The 22,829-nt window shown below is 43.8% G+C and overlaps 1 protein-coding gene across 6 annotated transcripts; it reads left to right on the forward strand.

Annotated features, from left to right (window-relative positions):
• The first annotated feature begins 15,251 nt into the window (after window positions 1–15,251).
• On the forward strand, window positions 15,252–22,208 carry LOC124691572 (disease resistance protein RGA2-like). Of its 6 annotated transcripts, none has more exons than XM_047224859.1 (6): window positions 16,761–16,809; window positions 16,974–20,237; window positions 20,327–20,505; window positions 20,657–21,010; window positions 21,237–21,540; window positions 21,702–22,208. In XM_047224859.1, exon 2 carries the CDS (start codon window positions 16,999–17,001, stop codon window positions 20,233–20,235), a length of 3,237 nt encoding a protein of 1,078 aa, XP_047080815.1. In that variant the 5' UTR covers window positions 16,761–16,809; window positions 16,974–16,998; the 3' UTR covers window positions 20,236–20,237; window positions 20,327–20,505; window positions 20,657–21,010; window positions 21,237–21,540; window positions 21,702–22,208. The 6 variants fall into 6 exon arrangements, with proteins under 6 accessions (XP_047080814.1, XP_047080815.1, XP_047080816.1 ...); XM_047224860.1 differs by having other exon boundaries at window positions 20,660–21,010; XM_047224861.1 differs by having other exon boundaries at window positions 20,936–21,010.
• The last annotated feature ends 621 nt before the right edge of the window (window positions 22,209–22,829 follow it).

The raw sequence follows: 22,829 nt of genomic DNA on the forward strand, positions 1-22,829 counted from the left end.
ACCGACCGAGTTGACACCGATAAGAGATTTCCTCAACATTGCATATTATATACCATATTCTTAAGTATTGGTTCTGATCCAACTTGTATACAAGAGCGTGTGTGGGGTGATGTGTGTATCAGATGGAGTAGCATGGTTTTATTGATTGGATAGTAACAACAAATTCATGATCTATTATGGTTTTGTTTTTTCTTTTGCTACCTCAATAGGGATAAAGTGAATGCATGTGTTATGTTTGTCACGTGACAAAAGTAATAATCTTATTTGCTCAAGGTAACATATTTGATATTCAAACATTATGTCAAAGTACTTATGACTATGCTCTATTAATGATTAATACAAGATTGCATGGAGTTTTTTTCCTTTTCTTGTGGAGTATGGAGTATAAGAGAGATGTGTAGCATCATCTCTATGTTAGTACGTGATGCTCAGAATGTGTATCTTACACGTACTAGAGTTATGTTCTTTATATCTTATTGATGAATTGCTATTGTTCATTACAACTTAAAAGAGAGAATAGTTAAGTGAACCAATAAAGCCTGGTTCATTTTTCATCATAAGAAACACATTTCCATTGCATTTATCTTACTTTCCATTTGCTGCATTATTTTAATATAAAAATAGCAAAAATATTTACTTATATATCTTATTTGCACACAACCCCCCTCTCCCCGCCAAAAAAAAATCAAACTTTACTGTTTTTACTTAGTTTACTTTAGTTACTAGTTTTGTTTACTATTAGTAATACGAAACCTTGTGCTTGACAACCACACGGTGGAGTTGAAGACAAAATGATTTATTTTATTTTGCAGGATTGCTAGAAGAAGAGGAGGAGGGACAACTCTTCGGCCAATTCCCCGAGAGTTCGATATAGGTGAAAATCTCTTCATAATTACACACTATGCACTTCGAGTCCCAACATTATCAGACACCTGGGGGTGCGGGGGGGGGGGGGGTCCCTCCCCGCGGCACGGATAGTTGCCACCGTATATATATACCTCTTGTAAGCCGCCACCTAGGATTTATCAGTTTATAAGATAATCCAGAGCAGGTGAATTACAGTGGCTTCGAAGATTGTGCGTGACCTTGTGGGGTTGGCGGCTCACGGGATTGGGTTTGTCGCATCGGCGAGCATCGGGTCCAAGATGACGTTGGACGGGACCAAACGCCACCTGGAACCATGCATGGGGGCGCTATGCAGCGGCTTGCTCGACACTACCGTAAATGAGGTAATCAGGATTGAAGGAGAGGGCCGAAGGACTTAGGGCCATCTACGTATCATCACCAATTCAGTAATCTTTCTCCAGTATCATCTCCATGGTCTGCAAGGAGCGGTAGTTTGTCGCAAGTTTCCTTTCAAGCAGAACTGCAACTGAACTCGAGTGCCGGAGGGAACGACGTCGATGGCTCCCCTGCAGAGGGAACGACGCACGGCGCGACGAGCCGACGAGCAGTGCAGTCCCTGATGAGCCGACTGGCTGTTTGTCAGGCGTCGTTGGCTCCCCTGCGGACTGAGTCGCCGTGTTCTGCATTCCGACGAAGTCATCTTACCGTGTTGGTGCATATGTTTTTTGTTAATTGGTACAAAGTGAGATTATGAATTATGTCACACATTCCTTGTCCAATGCTTTTATTTTACCGACTTAAATTGTTATAAGTCTAGATCAACATTTTTTATACACTTCTCCAAAAGTTTCAAACAATAAAGCAAGGTTATGCTGTTTTCAGGAGTATTACTTCCAGAAGTTTTTTCTGAAGATCTCTGAAATCTAGGCGAGGTCAAATGCACCATTGGACTCAGACGATTATCATATGATTGCTCTACACCTGATGTATGGGAGTGGTTATTTCTTGGTATAACGATTTAAGCTGGTGGTTCGCTCTTCTGCCATGTTTCAGAAAAGGAATATATTTCTCCCATGTGTATCACTGTAGTAAGTTTTGTAATTTTTCGCCATTTATGTATTTTCTGTTCAAATATGCAATTCCTTTCCTATTTCTATTTGGCATGGCTAATTGCTAAATAAATTCGAATTGCCTTCTTTAGACTATCGTTGTTCGCCAAGATGGAAGAAGACAAGATGAAGTGTTTCAAAAAGTAAGACTTCACAATAAAGTTAAGTAATCACCAGCTAAATCGTAACCATAAATTACTGTTCTAACCGTTAAAATAATCATGATGATGCGGATTAATATGGTGTCTCCGTTTTATGCACCCGTATTGTGCTTTTAGTACATAAATAATAGGTTAACCTGAGGTGTTATAGGTCTTCCGCTGCTAGCTGTAAGCTTAACTTGAGGACTCCCGTACGAGAACCCCTAACCCCTCCCGTGGCGCTCCCCAGGGCGCCGCCGGGGGGCCGATCTCCCTCCGTTTCTCTCCCTCCGCCGCTGCCGTCGGCGCTGGCCACGGTGGCGGCGGGCCCCGGCGCCAAAGTGCCCGGGGGTTGTTGGAGGCGGCGACCGGCGGTGGCGGCTGGGGCGGCGACCTCCGGCTTCGGCGTGCTCCGCGTCTAGGGCGGTGTCCCTGGATGTGCGGCTGCGGCTCCTCCTCCACGGCCTCTGGCGATGGATGGTGGTGGCGGCGGCTGTTGGATCTTGTGCCCGCTGAGATCCATCGTCGGCTTCTGCTGGCGGCGCGAGGAAGGGGGCGGCGATGTGCGGGGCAAGGATGGTGTGGTTGCGGCTTCCGCCGTCCACCGAATTCTCCTTCGCCATCGTTGGTCAGCGGATGGCGGCGTGGGGGCCTGTTCGTCTGCTTCGGGTTTGAAGGTGGTGGTCCTAGGGTTCTTCTTCTGCGAAGATGAAGACCTACCGGATGCTGATCCTTTTCATCTAGCCAGAGTGTTGAGTTCCGGAAGGCTCCGCCGGCGAATGCATCAGCGCATCTTTTGCCTGTAGTTTGCTGGATCGGGTGGTATTCGGTCGCGCGCACCCATGTTTTTATTCCGACCGTTTGGTTCTGGAGGGAGCGGCGTGAAGCTCTTTTTCTGTGTTGACATCAAGTGACTATGGATCCATGATGAAATTCGGAAGAAGAGAATTTTATGAAGGCCGGATGGGAGGACTAGCTAAGGGAGGTTCAAGTCTCCGCGCTGTTGAGGGACTTGCTTGGTGTTCCGGGCTTCACAACAGCGGTATGAAAGTGGGGGCGACAACACAGGTGAAATTCAGAGTCCTACCTTTCAGGGTGAAAACCCAAGGTCTGGTCTTAACTGATTGTGCCTGGCAATGACCTTATTGGAGGCATTGTTTTGAGAGCGGGGACTATCTTCAGGGTGAAAACCTAAGATCTTTGATCGGGCGACGACGATGTTAGAGCATTGTTCCCTTCTTGAAGGCGTCGTTTTTGGAGAGTCTGTATTTCAGGTGTTGTCTTGGTGGTGAATGTATTGTTGTTGTTAGGCCCAAGATACTGTAGCGGGACTTTTGTTTCTTAGCTTTCTTTTCTTTTTTTTAGCTGTGTGCATCCGTAGTGCCATTAGGGTGATGCGTTGTTGCAGAGGCTGGGTGTAATTGGTATCTTTTGATATTAATATATTCCCTTTATCGAAAAAAAGCTGTAAGCTTAACCAAAAGCAAAAAAGAAAAACACAGAATTCAGTTACGATTTGATTATTTCCGGTTCTGTTTAATTCGGCTATGAGAGCATCTCCATCAGGCGCGCTATATCGCGGCGCGCTAAACCTCTGATTATGCGCGCTGTAAACCGATAGCGCGCGCGGTGCCGATTTTTCCCCTGCCGGGTGCGCCATATTGCAGCGCGCGTTGGCGCGGTAAAATAGCACCTCCGGCGGACGCGCCATTTTGCAGCGCGCGGGCGCGGCGCAAACAACAAACACCCACAAGTATGCATCCAACAAGATCAAACAATATATAAAAATTCACAAATAAATTGTACCATCCAAATACAATACATTGTTGACAACAACACTTCACACCAAATACAACACGTCCAACATACAACAATACAACATGGTTTTCAGACAATACAACACATAGTTTACAAACAAATACAACAAATATGCAACTATTGTTGTCCATTCCAATTCCACCATTCTTCCATTAGATCTTTTTGAAGCTCATCATGTGTGTCGTTGCACCGAATGGCATGGTATGAGGCAATGAATCGGGCAATCCTATGTGCGGATCTCCTCACTTGCACGGGAACCCCATCAAGTCGTAGTGGGTATGATCCACATCTTTTCCGCGATCATCCTCTATAATCATGTTGTGCATGATTACACACGCGGTCATGATATACCAAAGGCATTCTTGATCCCAAAATCTAGCCGGTCCTCTAACAATGGCAAATTGGGCTTGCAAAATCCCAAATGCTCTCTCTACATCTTTCCTAGCCGCCGCTTGTGCATTATGGAATTGGGTTTGCTTCTTACCTCTTGGTTGAATAATTGGCTTCACAAATGTTTGCCACCTTGGATATATGCCGTCGGCGAGGAAGTAGCCATAGTTGTACTTGTGGCCATTTGCTTCAAACTCCACCAATGGACCTTCCCGCATTGCAAGTCTTGTCATTAGTGGTGACTGTTGAAGAACATTGATGTCATTGCAAGATCCGGGCATTCCAAAGAAAGCATGCCATATCCAAGTCTCTTGGTCGGCCACCGCTTCAAGTACTATAGTGGCATCCTTCTTGTAGCCTTTGAATTGTCCATGCCATGCCGCTGGACAATTCTTCCAACTCCAATGCATGCAATCAATAGAACCAAGCATACCGGGAAACCCCCGGTTGGCGTTGATCTCTAAAAGTCTTGCCGTGTCTTGAGCATTGGGGGCTCTCAAGTATGTGGAGCCAAAGACATTGACAATTGCAACGACAAAGCGCTTCACACACAAGATAGAAGTGCTCTCTCCCATGGCCAAATGATCATCAATAAGATCCGTCGGTATACCATATGCCAACATACGCAAGGCGGCGGTCACTAATGTCTACGTTCCCCCTCCTTTCCTGTAGACAGTGTTGGGCCTCCAAGAGCAGAGGTTTGTAGAACAGCAGCAAGTTTTCCCTTAAGTGGATCACCCAAGGTTTATCGAACTCAGGGAGGAAGAGGTCAAAGATATCCCTCTCATGCAACCCTGCAACCACAAAGCAAGAAGTCTCTTGTGTCCCCAACACACCTAATAGGTGCACTAGTTCGGCGAAGAGATAGTGAAATACAGGTGGTATGAATATATATATGAGCAGTAGCAACGGTGCCAGAAAATAGCTTGCTGGCGTGTAGTTGATGGTGGTAGTATTGCAGCAGTAGTAACACAGTGAAACAGTAAACAAGCAGTAGTAACGCAGCAGTATTTAGGAACAAGGCCTAGGGATTACACTTTCACTAGTGGACACTCTCAACATTGATCACATAACGAACAGTATAAATGCATACTCTACACTTTTGTTGGATGATGAACGCATTGCGTAGGATTACACGAACCCTCAATGCCGGAGTTAACAAGCTCCACAATTTGTTCATATTTTAGTAAACTTATAGTGTAAGATAGATCAAAAGACTAAACCAAGTACTAACATAGCATGCACACTGTCACCTTCATGCATATGTAGGAGGAATAGATCACATCAATATTATCATAGCAATAGTTAACTTCGCAATCTACAAGAGATCATGATCATAGCATAAACCAAGTACTAACACGGTGCACACACTTGTCACCTTTACACACGTGCGGGAGGAATAGAACTACTTTAATAACTTTGCTAGAGTAGCACATAGATAAATTGTGATACAAACTCATATGAATCTCAATCATGTAAAGCAGCTCATGAGATTATTGTATTGAGGTACATGGGAGAGAGATGAACCACATAGCTACCGGTACAGCCCCGAGCCTCGATGGAGAACTACTCCCTCCTCATGGGAGCAGCAGCGGTGATGAAGATGGCGGTGGAGATGGCAGCGGTGTCGATGGAGAAGCCTTCCGGGGGCACTTCCCCGCTCCGGCAGGGTGCCGGAACAGAGACTCCTGTCCCCCAGATCTTGGCCTCGCGATGGCGGCGGCTCTGGAAGGTTTCTGTGGTTTTCGTCGAACGTATCAGGGTTTTCGATCCAGGGGCTTTAAATAGGCGAAGAGGCGGCGCAGGAGGGTCGAAGGGGCGACGACACCATAGGGCGGCGCGGCCAGGGCCTGGGCCGCGCCGGCCTATGGTCTGGGGGCCCAGTGCCCCCCCTCTGGTCCTTCCCGGGTGTTCTGGATGCTTCCGGTGAAAATAGGAACTTGGGCGTTGATTTCGTCCGATTCCGAGAATATTTCGTTACTAGGATTTCTGAAACCAAAAACAGCGAGAAAACGAGAACTGGCACTTCGGCATCTTGTTAATAGGTTAGTTCCAGAAAATGCACGAATATGACATAAAGTGTGCATAAAACATGTAGATAACATCAATAATATGGCATGGAACATAAGAAATTATCGATACGTCGGAGACGTATCAGCATCCCCAAGCTTAGTTCTGCTCGTCCCGAGCAGGTAAAACGATAACACAGATAATTTCTGGAGTGACATGCCATCATAAACTTGATCATACTATTTGTAAAGCATATGTAGTGAATGCAGCGATCAAAACAATGTATATGACATGAGTAAACAAGTGAATCATAAAGCAAAGACTTTTCATGAATAGCACTTCAAGACAAGCATCAATTAAGTCTTGCATAAGAGTTAACTCATAAAGCAATAATTCAAAGTAAAGGCATTGAAGCAACACAAAAGAAGATTAAGTTTCAGCGGTTGCTTTCAACTTGTAACATGTATATCTCATGGATATTGTCAACATAGAGTAATATAATAAGTGCAATAAGCAAGTATGTAGGAATCAATACACAGTTCACACAAGTGTTTGCTTATTGAGGTGGAGAGAAATAGGTGAACTGACTCAACATTGAAAGTAAAAGAATTGTCCTCCATAGAGGAAAAGCATCGATTGCTATATTTGTGCTAGAGCTTTGATTTTGAAAACATGAAACAATTTTGTCAACGGTAGTAATAAAGCATATGTATCATGTAAATTATATCTTATAAGTTGCAAGCCTCATGCATAGTGTACTAATAGTGCCCGCACCTTGTCCTAATTAGCTTGGACTACCGGATCATCACAATGCACATGTTTTTACCAAGTGTCACAAAGGGGTACCTCTATGCCGCTTGTACAAAGGTCTAAGGAGAAAGCTCGCATTGGATTTCTCGCTATTGATTATTCTTCAACTTAGACATCCATACCGGGACAACATAGACAACAGATAATGGACTCCTCTTTTATGCATAAGCATGTAACAACAATTAATAATTTTCTCATTTGAGATTGAGGATATATGTCCAAAACTGAAACTTCCACCATGGATCATGGCTTTAGTTAGCGGCCCAATGTTCTTCTCTAACATTATGCATGCTTAACCATAAGGTGGTAGATCTCTCTTACTTCGGACAAGACGGACATGCATAGCAACTCACATGAAATTCAACAATGAATAGTTGATGGCGTCCCCGAGTGAACATGGTTATCGCACAACAAGCAACTTAATAAGAGATAAAGTGCATAATTACATATTCAATACCACAATAGTTTTTAAGCTATTTGTCCCATGAGCTATATATTGCAAAGGTGAATGATGGAATTTTAAAGGTAGCACTCAAGCAATTTACTTTGGAATGGCGGAAAATACCATGTAGTAGGTAGGTATGATGGACACAAATGGCATAGTGGTTGGCTCAAGTATTTTGGATGCATGAGAAGTATTCCCTCTCGATACAAGGTTTAGGCTAGCAAGGCTTATTTGAAACAAACACAAGGATGAACCGGTGCAGCAAAACTCACATAAAAGACATATTGAAAACATTATAAGACTCTACACCGTCTTTCTTGTTGTTCAAACTCAATACTAGAAATTATCTAGACCTTAGAGAAACCAAATATGCAAACCAAATTTTAGCATGCTCTATGTATTTCTTCATTAATAGGTGCAAAGCATATGATGCAAGAGCTTAATCATGAGCACAACAATTGCCAAGTATCACATTACCCAAGACATTAATAGCAATTACTATATGTATCATTTTCCAATTCCAACCATATAACAATTTAACGAAGGAGAAACTTCGCCATGAATATTATGAGCTAAGAACACATGTGTTCATACGAACCAGCGGAGCGTGTCTCTCTCCCACACAAGCATGATGTAATCCAATTTATTCGAACACAAACAAAAACAAAAACAAACAGACGCTCCAAGTAAAGTACATAAGATGTGACCGAATAAAAATATAGTTTCAGGAGAGGAACCTGATAATGTTGTCGATGAAGAAGGGGATGCCTTGGGCATCCCCAAGCTTAGACGCTTGAGTCTTCTTGATATATGCAGGGGTGAACCACCGGGGCATCCCCAAGCTTAGAGCTTTCACTCTTCTTGATCATAGTATATCATCCTCCTCTCTTGACCCTTGAAAACTTCCTTCACACCAAACTCGAAACAACTCATTAGAGGGTTAGTGCACAATAAAAATTAACATATTCAGAGGTGACACAATCATTCTTAACACTTCTGGACATTGCATAATGCTACTGGACATTAATGGATCAAAGAAATTCATCCAACATAGCAAAAGAGGCAATGTGAAATAAAAGGCAGAATCTGTCAAAACAGAACAGTTCGTATTGAAGAATTTTAAAATAGCACCAGACTTGCTCAAATGAAAATGCCCAAATTGAATGAAAGTTGCGTACATATCTGAGGATCATGCATGTAAATTGGCTTAATTTTCTGAGCTACCTACAGGGAGGTAGACCCAGATTCGTGACAGCAAAGAAATCTGGAACTGTGCAGTAATCCAAATCTAGTACTTACTTTACTATCAAAGACTTTACTTGGCACAATAAAACACTAAACTAAGATAAGGAGAGGTTGCTACAGTAGTAAACAACTTCCAAGAAACAAATATAAAACAAAGTACTGTAGCAAAATAACACATGGGTTATCTCCCAAGAAGTTATTTCTTTATAGCCATTAAGATGGGCTCAGCAGTTTTAATGATGCACTCACAAGAAATAGTAGTTGAAGCAAAAGAGAGCATCAAGAGGCAAATTCAAAACACATTTAAGTCTAACATGCTTCCTATGCAAAGGAATCTTGTAAATAAACAAGTTCATGAAGAGTAAAGTAACAAGCATAGGAAGATAAATCAAGTGTAGCTTGAAAAATTTCAGCACATAGAGAGGTATTTTAGTAACATGAAAATTTCTACAACCATATTTTCCTCTCTCATAATAACTTTCAGTAGCATCATGAGCAAACTCAACAATATAACTATCACATAAAGCATTCTTATCATGAGTCTCATGCATAAAATTATTACTCTCCACATAAGCATAATCAATTTTATTAGTTGTAGTGGGAGCAAATTCAACAAAGTAGCTATCATTATTATTCTCATCAAGTGTTGGAGGCATAGTATAATCACAACAAAATTTGCTCTCCATAGTAGGTGGCACCAAAAGACCACTATCATTATAATCATCATATATGGGAGGCAAAGTATCATCAAAGAAAATTTTCTCCTCAATGCTTGGGGGACTAAAAAGATCATGAAAACCAGCTTCCCCAAGCTTAGAACTTTCTATATCATTATCAACAATGGTGTTCAAAGCGTTCATACTAATATTACTACCAGCATGCAAATAAGATTCCATAGGTTTTTTAATTTTCGCATCAAACAATCCATGTTTTAAATCAGGAAATAGAATAAGAAGCTCATTCTTGTCCATTATGCCAAACTAGTGTAAACAAGAAACAAAAAGTTGCAATTGCAGGATCTAAAGGAAATAGCTTTGAGTACTTACAATGCGCCGGAAATAGCTTGGTAGCCGAGGTCCGGAGTGTGAGTACCTTTTACCTTTCCTCCCCGGCAACGGCGCCAGAAAATAGCTTGATGTCTACGTTCCCCCTCCTTTCCTGTAGACAGTGTTGGGCCTCCAAGAGCAGAGGTTTGTAGAACAGCAGCAAGTTTTCCCTTAAGTGGATCACCCAAGGTTTATCGAACTCGGGGAGGAAGAGGTCAAAGATATCCCTCTCATGCAACCCTGCAACCACAAAGCAAGAAGTCTCTTGTGTCCCCAACACACCTAATAGGTGCACTAGTTCGGCGAAGAGATAGTGAAATACAGGTGGTATGAATATATATATGAGCGGTAGCAACGGTGCCGAGAAAATAGCTTGTCTGGCGTGTAGTTGATGGTGGTAGTATTGCAGCGAGTAGTAACACGGTGAAACGATAAACAAGCGGTAGTAACGCAGCGGTATTTAGGAACAAGGCCTAGGGATTACACTTTCACTAGTGGACACTCTCAACATTGATCACATAACAGAACAGATAAATGCATACTCTACACTTTTGTTGGATGATGAACGCATTGCGTAGGATTACACGAACCCTCAATGCCGGAGTTAACAAGCTCCACAATTTGTTCATATTTTAGTAACCTTATAGTGTAAGATAGATCAAAAGACTAAACCAAGTACTAACATAGCATGCACACTTGTCACCTTCATGCATATGTAGGAGGAATAGATCACATCAATATTATCATAGCAATAGTTAACTTCGCAATCTACAAGAGATCATGATCATAGCATAAACCAAGTACTAACACGGTGCACACACTTGTCACCTTTACACACGTGCGGGAGGAATAGAACTACTTTAATAACTTTGCTAGAGTAGCACATAGATAAATTGTGATACAAACTCATATGAATCTCAATCATGTAAAGCAGCTCATGAGATTATTGTATTGAGGTACATGGGAGAGAGATGAACCACATAGCTACCGGTATAGCCCCGAGCCTCGATGGAGAACTACTCCCTCCTCATGGGAGCGACGGCGGTGATGAAGATGGCGGTGGAGATGGCAGCGGTGTCGATGGAGAAGCCTTCCGGGGTACTTCCCCGCTCCGGCAGGGTGCCGGAACGAGAGACTCCTGTCCCCCGGATCTTGGCCTCGCGATGGCGGCGGCTCTGGAAGGTTTACGTGGTTTTCGTCGAACGTATCGGGGTTTTCGATCCGGGGGCTTTAAATAGGCGAAGAGGCGGCGCGAGGAGGGTCGAAGGGGCGACGACACCATAGGGGCGGCGCGGCCGGGGCCTGGGCCGCGCCGGCCTATGGTGCGGGGGCCCGGTGCCCCCCTCCGGTCCTTCCCGGGTGTTCTGGATGCTTCCGGTGAAAATAGGAACTTGGGCGTTGATTTCGTCCGATTCAGAGAATATTTCGTTACTAGGATTTCGAAACCAAAAACAGCGAGAAAACGAGAAGCGGCACTTCGGCATCTTGTTAATAGGTTAGTTCCGGAAAATGCACGAATATAACATAAAGTGTGCATAAAACATGTAGATAACATCAATAATATGGCATGGAACATAAGAAATTATCGATACGTCGGAGACGTATCAGTCACCTTTTGATATGTGCTATGACCAAGTTCTCCGGCGGCATTCCTCCTTTGCTCAAAGAAGCGATCATATTTGGTGACCTCCGTTGCAATGTGCTTGAACAAGTTGAGACTCATCCAGAAACGCCGCCGAAAATAGCTTTCGGGGAAAATCGGATTCTCATTGAAATACGACCGCATCAACTTCTCATGCCCTTCAATCCTTTCTCTCCACAACTTCTGTCTACCGAACACCGATCCACCAAATTTTGGCCTCTTAACGGCGCGGTATGCTAATAGTATCGATATGTTCTCCTCTTCTTCTTGGTCGAACTCGTCATCTGATGAATCATATGATGAACTCTACAAACATATGTATAAAATTACTTCACTATGAACTATTGTAGATAATAGGCGACAATGGAGGCCGGCCGGAGGAGGTTCATACCTTGCGAGCAAATGGACGAGCACCATGGGCGCGCCATGTTGCTAGCAAGCTCGAGGACGACGAGGACGACATGGCGGAGGAGAACGCGATGGCGGCGCGCCGCGGAGAAGGAGTGCCGAGCACAACCTGTCGCTGGCGGCGGCGCGAGCGGCACAGTGCGGCGGAGCGCCCGCTGCTGCCAGGAGGAGGTGCGGGCGACGCGGATCTACGGCGCGGCGCCGCGCAGAAGCGGGGGCGGCCACGGAATCGACCGGCGGCGGCTGGATTTCGCGCCGGCGGTAGGTGGGGAAATGAGGGCGCGGGCGCGGGGGGGAGGAATTTTCCAGCCGTTGGCTTTTCGCGCTTGGACGAGCGTTGCCGCGCGCTGTAGCCGACGCGCCAGATATGCCGCTCCGGTTTGTGCAAAACGCCGCGCGCTCTAAATTTTTTAGCGCGCCGCGCCGTTTACCGCGCCTGCTGGAGCGCCGCATTCCCTCCCGCGCGCGCTATATCGGACGTTTTTATGCCGCGCGACCTATATAGCGCGTCTGTTGGAGATGCTCTGAGTATCCTACCCTAATAGACTGGACTTGGTAACTCCTCCGCGGTTGTGAGGCCTTCTACTTTGACACGCATCATCCTCAAGTAAAAAATGACCCGTTTGCTTTCTTAGGTTAACCATTCCCTGTTCTTGACTACTGAAAAAAGGACTAATTTTGGATTTTGCAAATGGAAATTGAACTTTTTTATAGTCACTCTATTTCATATTAATTGATTCTAATTACACCTGGCCAACGGGTCGGGCCGGGCTTCGGGCCAAGCCCGAATAAGCCCAAACGTAAAATGCCAAGCCCGACCCCAGCCCGGCCATCGAGCCTATAAATCAAGCCCAAACCCAGCACGAATGGGAAAAAGCCCGACCAAGCCCGAGAAACCCGGCCCGAACCTAAATTGATAAAACTGTAAGCCCGAGCCCGGCCTGACCCGACCGCCGGGCCTATAAATCAAGCCTGAACCCGGCCCGAACGGGCAAAAGCCCGGCCTAGCCCGAGAAACCCGGCCCGAACCTTGCCTAAATTGAGAAAATTGTAAGCCCGAGCCCGGCCTGGCCCCGACGTTCGGGCTCAAAAATCAAGCCCGTACCCTGCCCGAAGTGCAAGCCCGACCCAGCCCGGCTCGGGATTTTCGGGCCGGGTCGTCCGGGCCGGGCTGCCCATGCCCAACTGTAATTCTAATATGAATGGATCTAGATACATTTTAGTTCAAGATATATGGGAAAATGAGGCCGAAGCGGAATCTGGAAACCGCTAATCATCTATTCATGGAGTACCCGTTTAGTGTTAAGGCGTGGGAGCAAATTGCCTGCCACTTCGACCTGGAGGCCCTCAAGCCCACGCGTTAGATCGGAAAGGACATCACTATACATGACTGGTATAGGGACATGGTCGGCAAGCATTCTAAAGCTCAAAGAAAGAAGATCTTCCCGGCCTCCAATCTCGTTTATTGGAAATTGTGGAAGGAACGAAATAGACGTATCTTTGAGAAAAAAGAGTTGCCCGTGGCTGTGTTCGTTTAAAAGACGAAGCAACTACTTGGAGGCTGGTTGGAGCGCCAATTCCGCTAGTTGACCACTACAGCGAGGCCCCCTTTGATCCGGGTTGATCCTTTGTGTTTTTTTGTTTTACAGGATGGCCACGCTTTGGGCCTTCCTTTCACTAGTGTAATTCCTTCCACTATTGCAATGAAATAACAGCTGTCATTCAAAAAAAAAATTCTAAATATATCCATACTAGTGTCAAGTATTATGAATCGGAGGTGTCGTTGCCTATTCGACGGTACTTCGGAGGAGGGATCCTCACGAGGGGGAGAAGAAGTACGGGCCATCGGGCGGAGAGTTCTCGGGACAGTGGTACGCGATTTACCCAGTTTCGGAACACCTGCAAGATGACATGTCCTACTGCTGCTTGTTTAAAATTATCTGGGCGCTTTCACATTGTTACAATGAGTTGTGGTTGTGCCTATAGGACTCCCGAGATCCGGCTTATAAAGGCGCCAGGATCTAGGGTTTACACGGAGAGTCCTAGCCGGAATACAAGTCACTTAACTATGGAATATTACATTGCCGTGCACATCAAGGATCCGTCTTTCCTTATACGCCGTACCGGATCCGGCTACCCCTAACGCGCCAGGCCGGATCCGACTTCCAGAGTCGGTCGGTGGATTCCGCTCCTTGTTCATGGGCTGAACTTCATCCATCTTGATCTACAGCAGCTGGCCGGGCTGACTGATGGGCCATACGCCACCATCATCATCTATGGGCCACCCGGACTTGCCGGATCTAGGCACTGTTGATGGTACACCTATGAAGTATACCCACAACAGTAGCCCCCAGAGTTCTCCGAGATTCACCTCTTGTTTCCGCCTTGCTCCAATCATTTTTCTTCCGACAATCCTCTCGGTAACATGGGGAAACTTGAAGAACTACAACTTCATGATCCTTTCCAGCTCGAATGCCGGAAAGATCCTTCATCCCGCGGGACTTCATCCATCGATATTGTTCTTGCTCCTAGGTGTTGTCTATATATTTAATGATTCTGGTGATATGTGGACATGTGATTGGGTTAGCCATTCAAATTGCCTATGACTTTTGCAAAGAAGATACAACACCACTCTCTTTCATCATTTAATATAGTGCCACATAAGCAAAGTGCCTAGGATACATCCCTAAGAAAGCCCCATTGTGAAAGGCCTAATAGATGTATCATCCGTACTTTTCGAAAAGTTTGACAAAAAATTGGGTATTCTCTTGAATACCCATAAATACACATAGGTCCGCTCATGGTTAGCAGGGCGGTCGTACATCTAGCCCACCAAAATCAAACCCAAAGTTTGATACTCTGATTGAAGGAATATTTTTTTTGGTGGGACGTGACGTTCCCATCGATAGCGAGATCTATATAATGGCTTAGCAGTCTGGCATGCCCGAGCGGCTGCTCGGGCTAGACTCATAAACCTCTAGTTAGGATTCAAAGGAGAATTAGCGTGGACAAACACTGGTCAATGGAAATATGGAAGCTTCCGTGATAATTGCTTGATCAAGTAATAAAGCGCCCATTAACAAGAGAAAAATGAAAGATTCTGCGAACTTTGTCCGGACTCCAGTGACGAGCTAGTTCTGCCAATAGAGCATGGTGACCGCACAGATCTCTAGTGGTGAGTGTATATATGTAGGCATTTGTGAGGTCCACGTTTGTACTATGTTTCTCAAAAACGAAATCTCAACTTGGCAGAGTGATCTACTCCATGAGCCTGTGGACGCTGGTGCTCCTGAATTGCAGATCACACGCACTCACGTTGAAAGGGATAAGGCCAACCAGCATCAGCAACGCGAGGAGCCGTCCAGGAATATCAAGGAACAACGCGTGAGCTCCAGCGTCGGCCACACCGGGTGAGCTTCTGAACTTGCTTTCCTAAGGTCATGTGGATAGAAAATTTAGACAGTGGATGTCTTTAAGACGCCTTCTACTACAACAATCTGTCTAGTACTATGTGATTTCTATTTGAGGCCTACAATCACGCAGCACACCCATGATGGATGATGTGTTCATATACCATGCACACACGTTCTTTTCTATGACTATTATGTGTGTAGCTGCAAGAATAAGAACGTCAACCTCTACGGAGCATGAGTTCATGAAACGAGCTCTAGAGAGCTACCTCCACAAGTGCTTCCACGAGAAGATCGAATCCACCAGGTGAGGCGGTTGGGAGATTAGACAGATCCTAAAAGAAATAACGATGGCCTGCAGACATCATCTCGTACAATTGGAGAAAAGCCATCAGTAAGCCACGATTTTTGCGCGAACCGACGATCGGTAATTGTCCAGACGGCTTTGGCCCTCCCTTGCTATTCTCTCTCTTACACCTAGATAAACGTTTGATGTGGTACATGGACGTGAATGAAAGCTGGAAGGATCCCATGTCCGGCAAAGTCACGTGGATTAACACAATTGCAACTGTACTAGGTTTGTAGGGAGTGCAACTTCAAGCTGTGTTTGCGTTTTTTTACGAAGTCGCTTTGACAAGATTGCTTGTTAAATGTAGTTTCTCTGGAAATATAGTAAGAAGACAACGTACTTGAGTATTACAAAACTACTGGAATCTGGAAATATAGTTAAGTAGATTGTCTGGAACTCTACCTAAGTAGAAGACAACTTTTGAAATGTCTGTGAAGTTTATTAATTTTACCTACTCGTCTTGCATATTATGTTTATTCACACATTCATAACCCTACTATCATAGTGAAACCGGAGGACTAGATTTGAGGGTTAACTGAACATGTTTTTAATGGTTACAACCAAAATCGTTCAGTAATAAGATGCTTAGGTTGTAGAAATATATTTAATTATCTTCAAGTTTGCGCACTTGTGGTAATTTACTTTAGATCCGTTGCAATGCGTGGACAATGTGCTAGTATTAGTTACTTAATTATCCGTGTGATTATGTTTTTCTTCGGTATATTCTCCTATTACAAAAAAACATTTATGGAAATATAGTATCTCTTTAAATAATTGCAAAGGGGTACTCGAACTATATTACATTATTTCTAACTTCATGATCATTCATGACGTCTTCTCCCATCTTTTTTTTGCGAAACACAGTACAATCAAAGACGCTCATACATACGCGCACACACTCACCCCTAAGAACGCACACACGCACACCCTACCCCTATGAGCACCTCCAATAGACTGCGTTGAAGAATTGATCCAGCGGATCTTGAGATTGACGAAGTCACCACAGGCGCCTCGCTGTCGACGGGAACGTCGCCTCCCACTAAAGAATATTCCGCCTTTATGAGACACCAAATTGTCAAATCTGGGATTTGAACTCTGGTGGGCTGGGGGTGCCACTGCCCTCCTAACCATCCAACCACAGGTTGGTTCTCAACGTTTTCTCCCATCTTGCTGACAAACTATATGTGGAAAGTAATCATGGAAATTATTTGTTGGAAACATATCTGGAGAAAATAATTTCTTACTGTACCAGGCTTGTTGTTTACTATCAGTGCAAAATTTACTTAGCCACATGTTTCCTTGCAGGGTAAACAAAGGCAGTAAGCTCTCCATGAGCTTACGAACTGCCATTGGGGCCATTAGTGCCCTCAATGAATTTTCCACTTTTTTTCAGTGGGCAAAATGTGCTATTTCATCGCTGCACTATGTATGGAGTGGATCACAGGAGAAGGATATTCAAGATCAGTTATTCCAATTGGAGAGTGTCCTACAACGTCTTAGGGATACTCTTCCCGCAATGTACAATCTCATTGACCGAGCAGAATGGAGGAGCCACCAACACTGTGTGGCCGAGCTCCTTCCGAAACTCAAGGATGCAGTGTACGATGCTGATGACCTTCTTGATGAGTTTAGTTGGCATGAACTGAAGGTTCAATTGGAGGGAAATGCAACTGAGTCTGCTATCATTGAATTCTTTCATACTGTCGTACAAGGTAGCTTCAATAAATTGACTGATGTCCAAGGAAGGCTGGATCATCTCTCTAGCCAGCTGGAGAAGCTGGGGCTACGTGAAGTTAGACAACAATTTGACAAAGCAGTCAGGCCAGAGACGAGCTCTCTCCCAAATGAAGCAAAAACTTTTGGCCGTAACAAGGAGCTCAAGCAGGCGATGAGATTTCTCAGTGCACCTACATGCTCAAAACGAAAGAGAACAAGTATTTCAGTCAATGCATCTACAAGCACAATACCAAGTAACCAACTTAGTAATGAAACAAGGATATTAAGTATTCCTGTTTTGCCAATAGTAGGAATTGGTGGTGTTGGCAAAACTACTTTGGCGCAACATATCTGCAACCAAAATCAAGTGAAGTCCCACTTTGAAAGGATACTCTGGATTTGTGTCTCGGATGATTTTGATGTGAAAAGGTTAACCAAAGAGTTTATAGAGTCATGTTGCCACAAGAAGCCAACAAATGATAATTTGGATTCTCTTCAACGTGCTCTTTCTAACCATGTGAACAATAAGAGGTTATTGATTGTCCTCGATGACATGTGGGATGATGCCTTGAAGGAAAATATGCAGTGTTGGAAGAGGTTTTGTGCACCGTTATTAAGTGCCCAAGAGGGGAGTATGATGTTGGTCACCACTAGATGTCCCAAGGTTGCCGAGGGGGTCGGCACAATGGAACCCATTACATTAGAAGGTTTAAAGGAAGGTGTCTTTTGGAATTTCTTCAAACTATGTGCATTTGGATCTGAGAGTTCCAACAATGATCCTGAGTTAGAGGGCATTGGGAGAAACATAATTCCTAAATTAAAGGGATCTCCATTAGCTGCTAAAACTCTTGGACGCATGTTAAAAACGGACCTTCATGCATCACATTGGATATCTATACTTGAGAGTGAATTGTGGGAGCTGAGACAAGAGGTGACTGATATTTTGCCTGCCCTTAGGTTGAGCTACATGTATTTACCCTTCTATTTGAAGAGATGCTTCTCATTTTGTGCAGTGTACCCCAAAGATTACAAATTTAAAATGAATGATTTGTCTGAAATTTGGGTGGCAGAAGGCTTTGTGGAACCACATGGAGATAATTTCATCCAAAAAATTGGTCAACAATATTTTCAAGATCTCGTATCTCGGTCTTTCTTTCAAAAGGTCGGCGGTGGATACATAATGCATGACTTGTTGCATGACATGGCACAAAAAGTTTCGGAGCATGAGTGTTTTATCTTAAGAAACAAGAATGATTTCGATAAAGTTCCTCAGAGTGTTCGTCATATATATGTGCATCCTAGTAGTGACATTGACAATTCCAACCTTTTAAGCCTATGCAAGCACACAAAGCTGCGTACCATCATCTGCAAGAAGCAGTCCGGGCATAAAAGAAGTTCTGTAATGGACAACTGGTGTGGTAAACTATTGCGTATCCGTGTGATGTCTTGTGCCTCTACCAGTGAGTTACCAGATAGCATTGGCAACTTGAAGCATCTCCGGTACCTCAATATCTACAAAGGTAGTGCTTTGAGCATTCCTCCAACTTCCAGTTCTCTCTATAATTTGCAGATTTTGGATGTCAAAACATGCAAGATAGAAAGCTTGCCGGGTGACTTTAGTAACTTGAGGCATCTACAGAGATTTGTATCAAAAGGATTCTTGTATTATCCTATGTGTCTGTTCTGCATCGATGCAGCCAAGCAGGTACAAGAAGTTACATTAATGAAGAATCTGAACCAATTTCGTGGGGATTTGGAGATAATTAATGTTGACATGCTAAGTAAGGAGCATGCAGCGAAAACCCAACTAAAGAATAAGAAGTATCTTTACAAGTTGACACTTGAGTGGTCAGGAGGTTTCAGCGAGTCTCAGATCATGCAGCACAATGCGTTAGAACTGCTTCAAGTTCTGCAACCTCCTACAAGTCTCAGATCTCTGTTACTTAAGAATTATCCTGGTGTCTCTCTCCCAAGCTGGTTCCAGGCACAGATCATAAACTTAAATGATCCACCAACTGAAAGGTTTAGGGATCTGAGCTTCCTTGAAAAACTGAGTGTACGCGGTAGTTCAAAGATCCGCTCTCAAAGTTTGGCATCTCCGTCCCTTAAATGGCTCGAGCTGGGTGATTGCGGCAGTCTATTGGATAATATTGATTGCTGCTCCCTCACAAATGTTACTATATCATATTCCTCTGTCAGGTCCATCCAACCACAAATGTGGAGTCTTCCAGCTCTACAAGAGTTGAAATTTTATCGTTGCGAATCCCTTACATATATTGGAGTCTCCACTGTTCCCCCCCTTTGCGCAGGCACGGGCAACATCAGAGCATTCCCGAAGCTTACTTCGCTCGAAATTGAGGGCTGCGATAAATTGTCAATCGTTGATGGGCTCCTCACACAAGGATATCTACCCGCCATTGAGAGAATCCAAGTTAGATATTGTAACGAGTTAGTGTCCCTGACAGGAGAAGGGTTTGGAAGTTTTCCTTCTCTTAAACATCTGCATTTTTATTCATGCCCAAGTCTCAACTGGCAAAGGGTATTGGTGTTACCACCCTGTCTCCAATCTCTCGAGTTGAATTGTTGTGGGGATTTCTCTGCAAGTGTACCTGGATGCCTAGAAAACCTCACATCCCTCGTGTCACTGAGGATGGGTGGATGCTATGGTATCACATCCATTCCAACTAACATTTGGTGCAATGATCTTGCATTACTTGAGAATTTGGAATTTTCCTACTGTCCGAACCTAGTTTCAATCGGTGGAGCAAAAGCAGTTGCAAAAATAAAGAAGGTGATCATATACATGTGTCCAAATTTAGAGGAAGCAGAGCAGATCATGAGGAGAGTCTGACGGTACATGTGCTAGCATTGTTTCCCTTTCCAGATTTCATTACTTTTCTCTGTACTTTCTGAAAGAAAATCATTAACTTGAAACTCTGCAGGTCTTCACGGAGGACAGGAGCTGGAGCGCATGGCTTCTGGAATCTGGATGCAATCCCAATTTTTGCAGTTGACTATCGACCGGCAGATTCCCAGTTTGTACAGAGGCTAAACTTGCTGTTTCAAACACTTGGACCACTTCTTGCGATCGAGTAGCAACTTACAAGGCATGCATGACATTGTAAGTAACGTCCCTGAAAGGAGTTCCATAATTTATATTGTGTGTCAAATAAGTGAGACTAACACATGTGGCATACTGAAACTTGGTGTATGCCATGAATTTTGCTGAGAATTTATATATGTCATGTATAACTAGCTTCGGCCTAGTCTAGCAGGAAATCTATATACTTAGATGATATTTGTAAAGCCAAGAAATTGAATTATGGCGTCGGAGTTTTAGACTGATGCTATTTGGACATGAGGACAGAGCTTCAGACTTCAGAGTTCTGATGTTCAAAATGAATTGATTTACTATTGGCCAAGGCCAAATTTTGTGGCTATTTATGGTGCTATCCTGGGGTCAGCGTCAGTCATTCCCTGGTCTATGATATTCAGTACGTTGCACATTGTTACATTCAGAATGACATCCCAGTGGTCTATGCCACAAACAGATGAACTATAAGGCAAAGCGATGTTGGATTTTTCTCGACAAAGAAAGCGGTGTTGGCTGTATCCATTCCTGCAAGGTAATCTGAACTTAAGTATGAGCGGTAGAAATTTGATTTATTTCAGCGTTCTTTTAGCATATATATGTCATATGGTGTCTGTGTTATTTCGCTATAGACTTCAATCTGATTGTTCACGTGGTAGACACTGAAGGTCTCGCATAATAAGTTATGAGAAAATCAAATAGTACTAGCATAATAACTTATGGCAAAATCAAACAGTAATGTATACAACTTGTTCAAACAGCTGGTACAAAAGAGAGCCATCTCACCTCTAGCCAGAGCCATCCTCCACGACTGTTCCGACCATTGCATCCTTCCCATCATCCTCCCGTCCCTCTTTTTATTCGGCGCGGCAACACCGACGGTAGATGTCGAGCTCCGCTTCAGCCTCTCACTGCTCATGGCCGCGATATGGTCCAGTCCTGATGGGAAGGTGTCCTGATTGCCCACGTACCGCGCCCCTGAAGCGCCTGATCACATCGAGCGACAAGAATGGCAACCTCGGACTCGAGTTTGTAAAATGCGAGAGCAAGCCAGAGCTAGAAAAGGTGAGATCTGAGTTTTCCCTCTCCCAATTTCTTTTTATTGTCCTCAATTTTTAGATTTTCATCTGATTTTGGGAATTAAGGTTAATCTCTCCTATTTCAGAATCTGGCCAAATGCGGGCATTTTGAGCGACTATAATGACCCCGTTTCTTTCATGTTACAGGATTATGGAGGATTCCATTGGTGATCTATCATACCTGTTTATGAAATAAAGAATGAATGCCCTTAGGGGTCTAGCTTCCCTTCCTTTCCTTGCCTGGAAGCTCTCTAAAGCTTTTTTGCTTTTCCGATGATGTTCCTAGCTACCTACTATGATGGTAGGGAAAGACTTTACTAAGTATTAGATAGGGCTAACGGGTTACATCAGGAGGGGTATATGAGAAAAATGTCCAGGCCTCACGCGCGCAAAACAACATAATTGAAAGCTCTCGTCTCAGTCGCTCGCCTAAGAAAAGGTACAGGGTTGCTCCGTGATGACGAATAAGCAACCCAGCCCAATCCTTGCTTTCATAGAAAAAGGTGAATTTACTCTAATATTCGTTCAATGAATCCAAGGTGCTTTATGATATTAAGCAAGCTCCTCGTGTTTGCATATTAGTTGAAATCATGGGATGTGTTCCTCTCTAATGTCGACGAGTTTGGGGAATATACTCATGACAGATCCAATCGATATGATGGTTTTTTGTGCGCACTTTGATAGCGGGAGCAGCGCAGGTGTCCGGCTGTGTGTATCATATGTTCCACGTACTGTCTTGTATGATTTGTGGTGTTTTCGTGTGGCTTCCTGATGACGTTGGGTCTCCAAGGGCATCAAAGTATTTTCCCTCGACTCGAGAGTTTATATCGAACTTTCGGGGAACTGACAAAGAGCGTTCTCTCCCTCTCTTCTTATACCAATCCTGCAAAGTAAAATAAAAGCCTCGTGTCCCCAACTCCACCGTGTGGTTGTCAAGCACAAGTTTTCGCGTAAGTAAATAAAATACAAGTAATAATAAAGCAAGTAAAACTAGATAGAATAAAGTAACTAAGTAAAAAAAAGTAAAATGATTGATTGTTTTTGGTGTTTTGGATGCAAATAAGAAAAGTAAATATTTTTGTTTTTTCGGATTAAAATAATGCAGCAAATAGAAAAAAAAAGATAAAAATAATATAAAGGTGTTTCTTATGATAAAAAGTGGACCGGGTTCATGGTTTCACTTGACTATTTTCTTTATTAAGTTGTAGTGGACAATAGTAATTCATCAATGAGATGTGAAAATGTAAAATAATAACATGTGAAAGATACGCATTT

The sequence above is a fragment of the Lolium rigidum genome, chromosome 2 (genome assembly GCF_022539505.1).
Source record: "Lolium rigidum isolate FL_2022 chromosome 2, APGP_CSIRO_Lrig_0.1, whole genome shotgun sequence".
Taxonomy (NCBI): Eukaryota; Viridiplantae; Streptophyta; class Magnoliopsida; order Poales; family Poaceae; genus Lolium; species Lolium rigidum.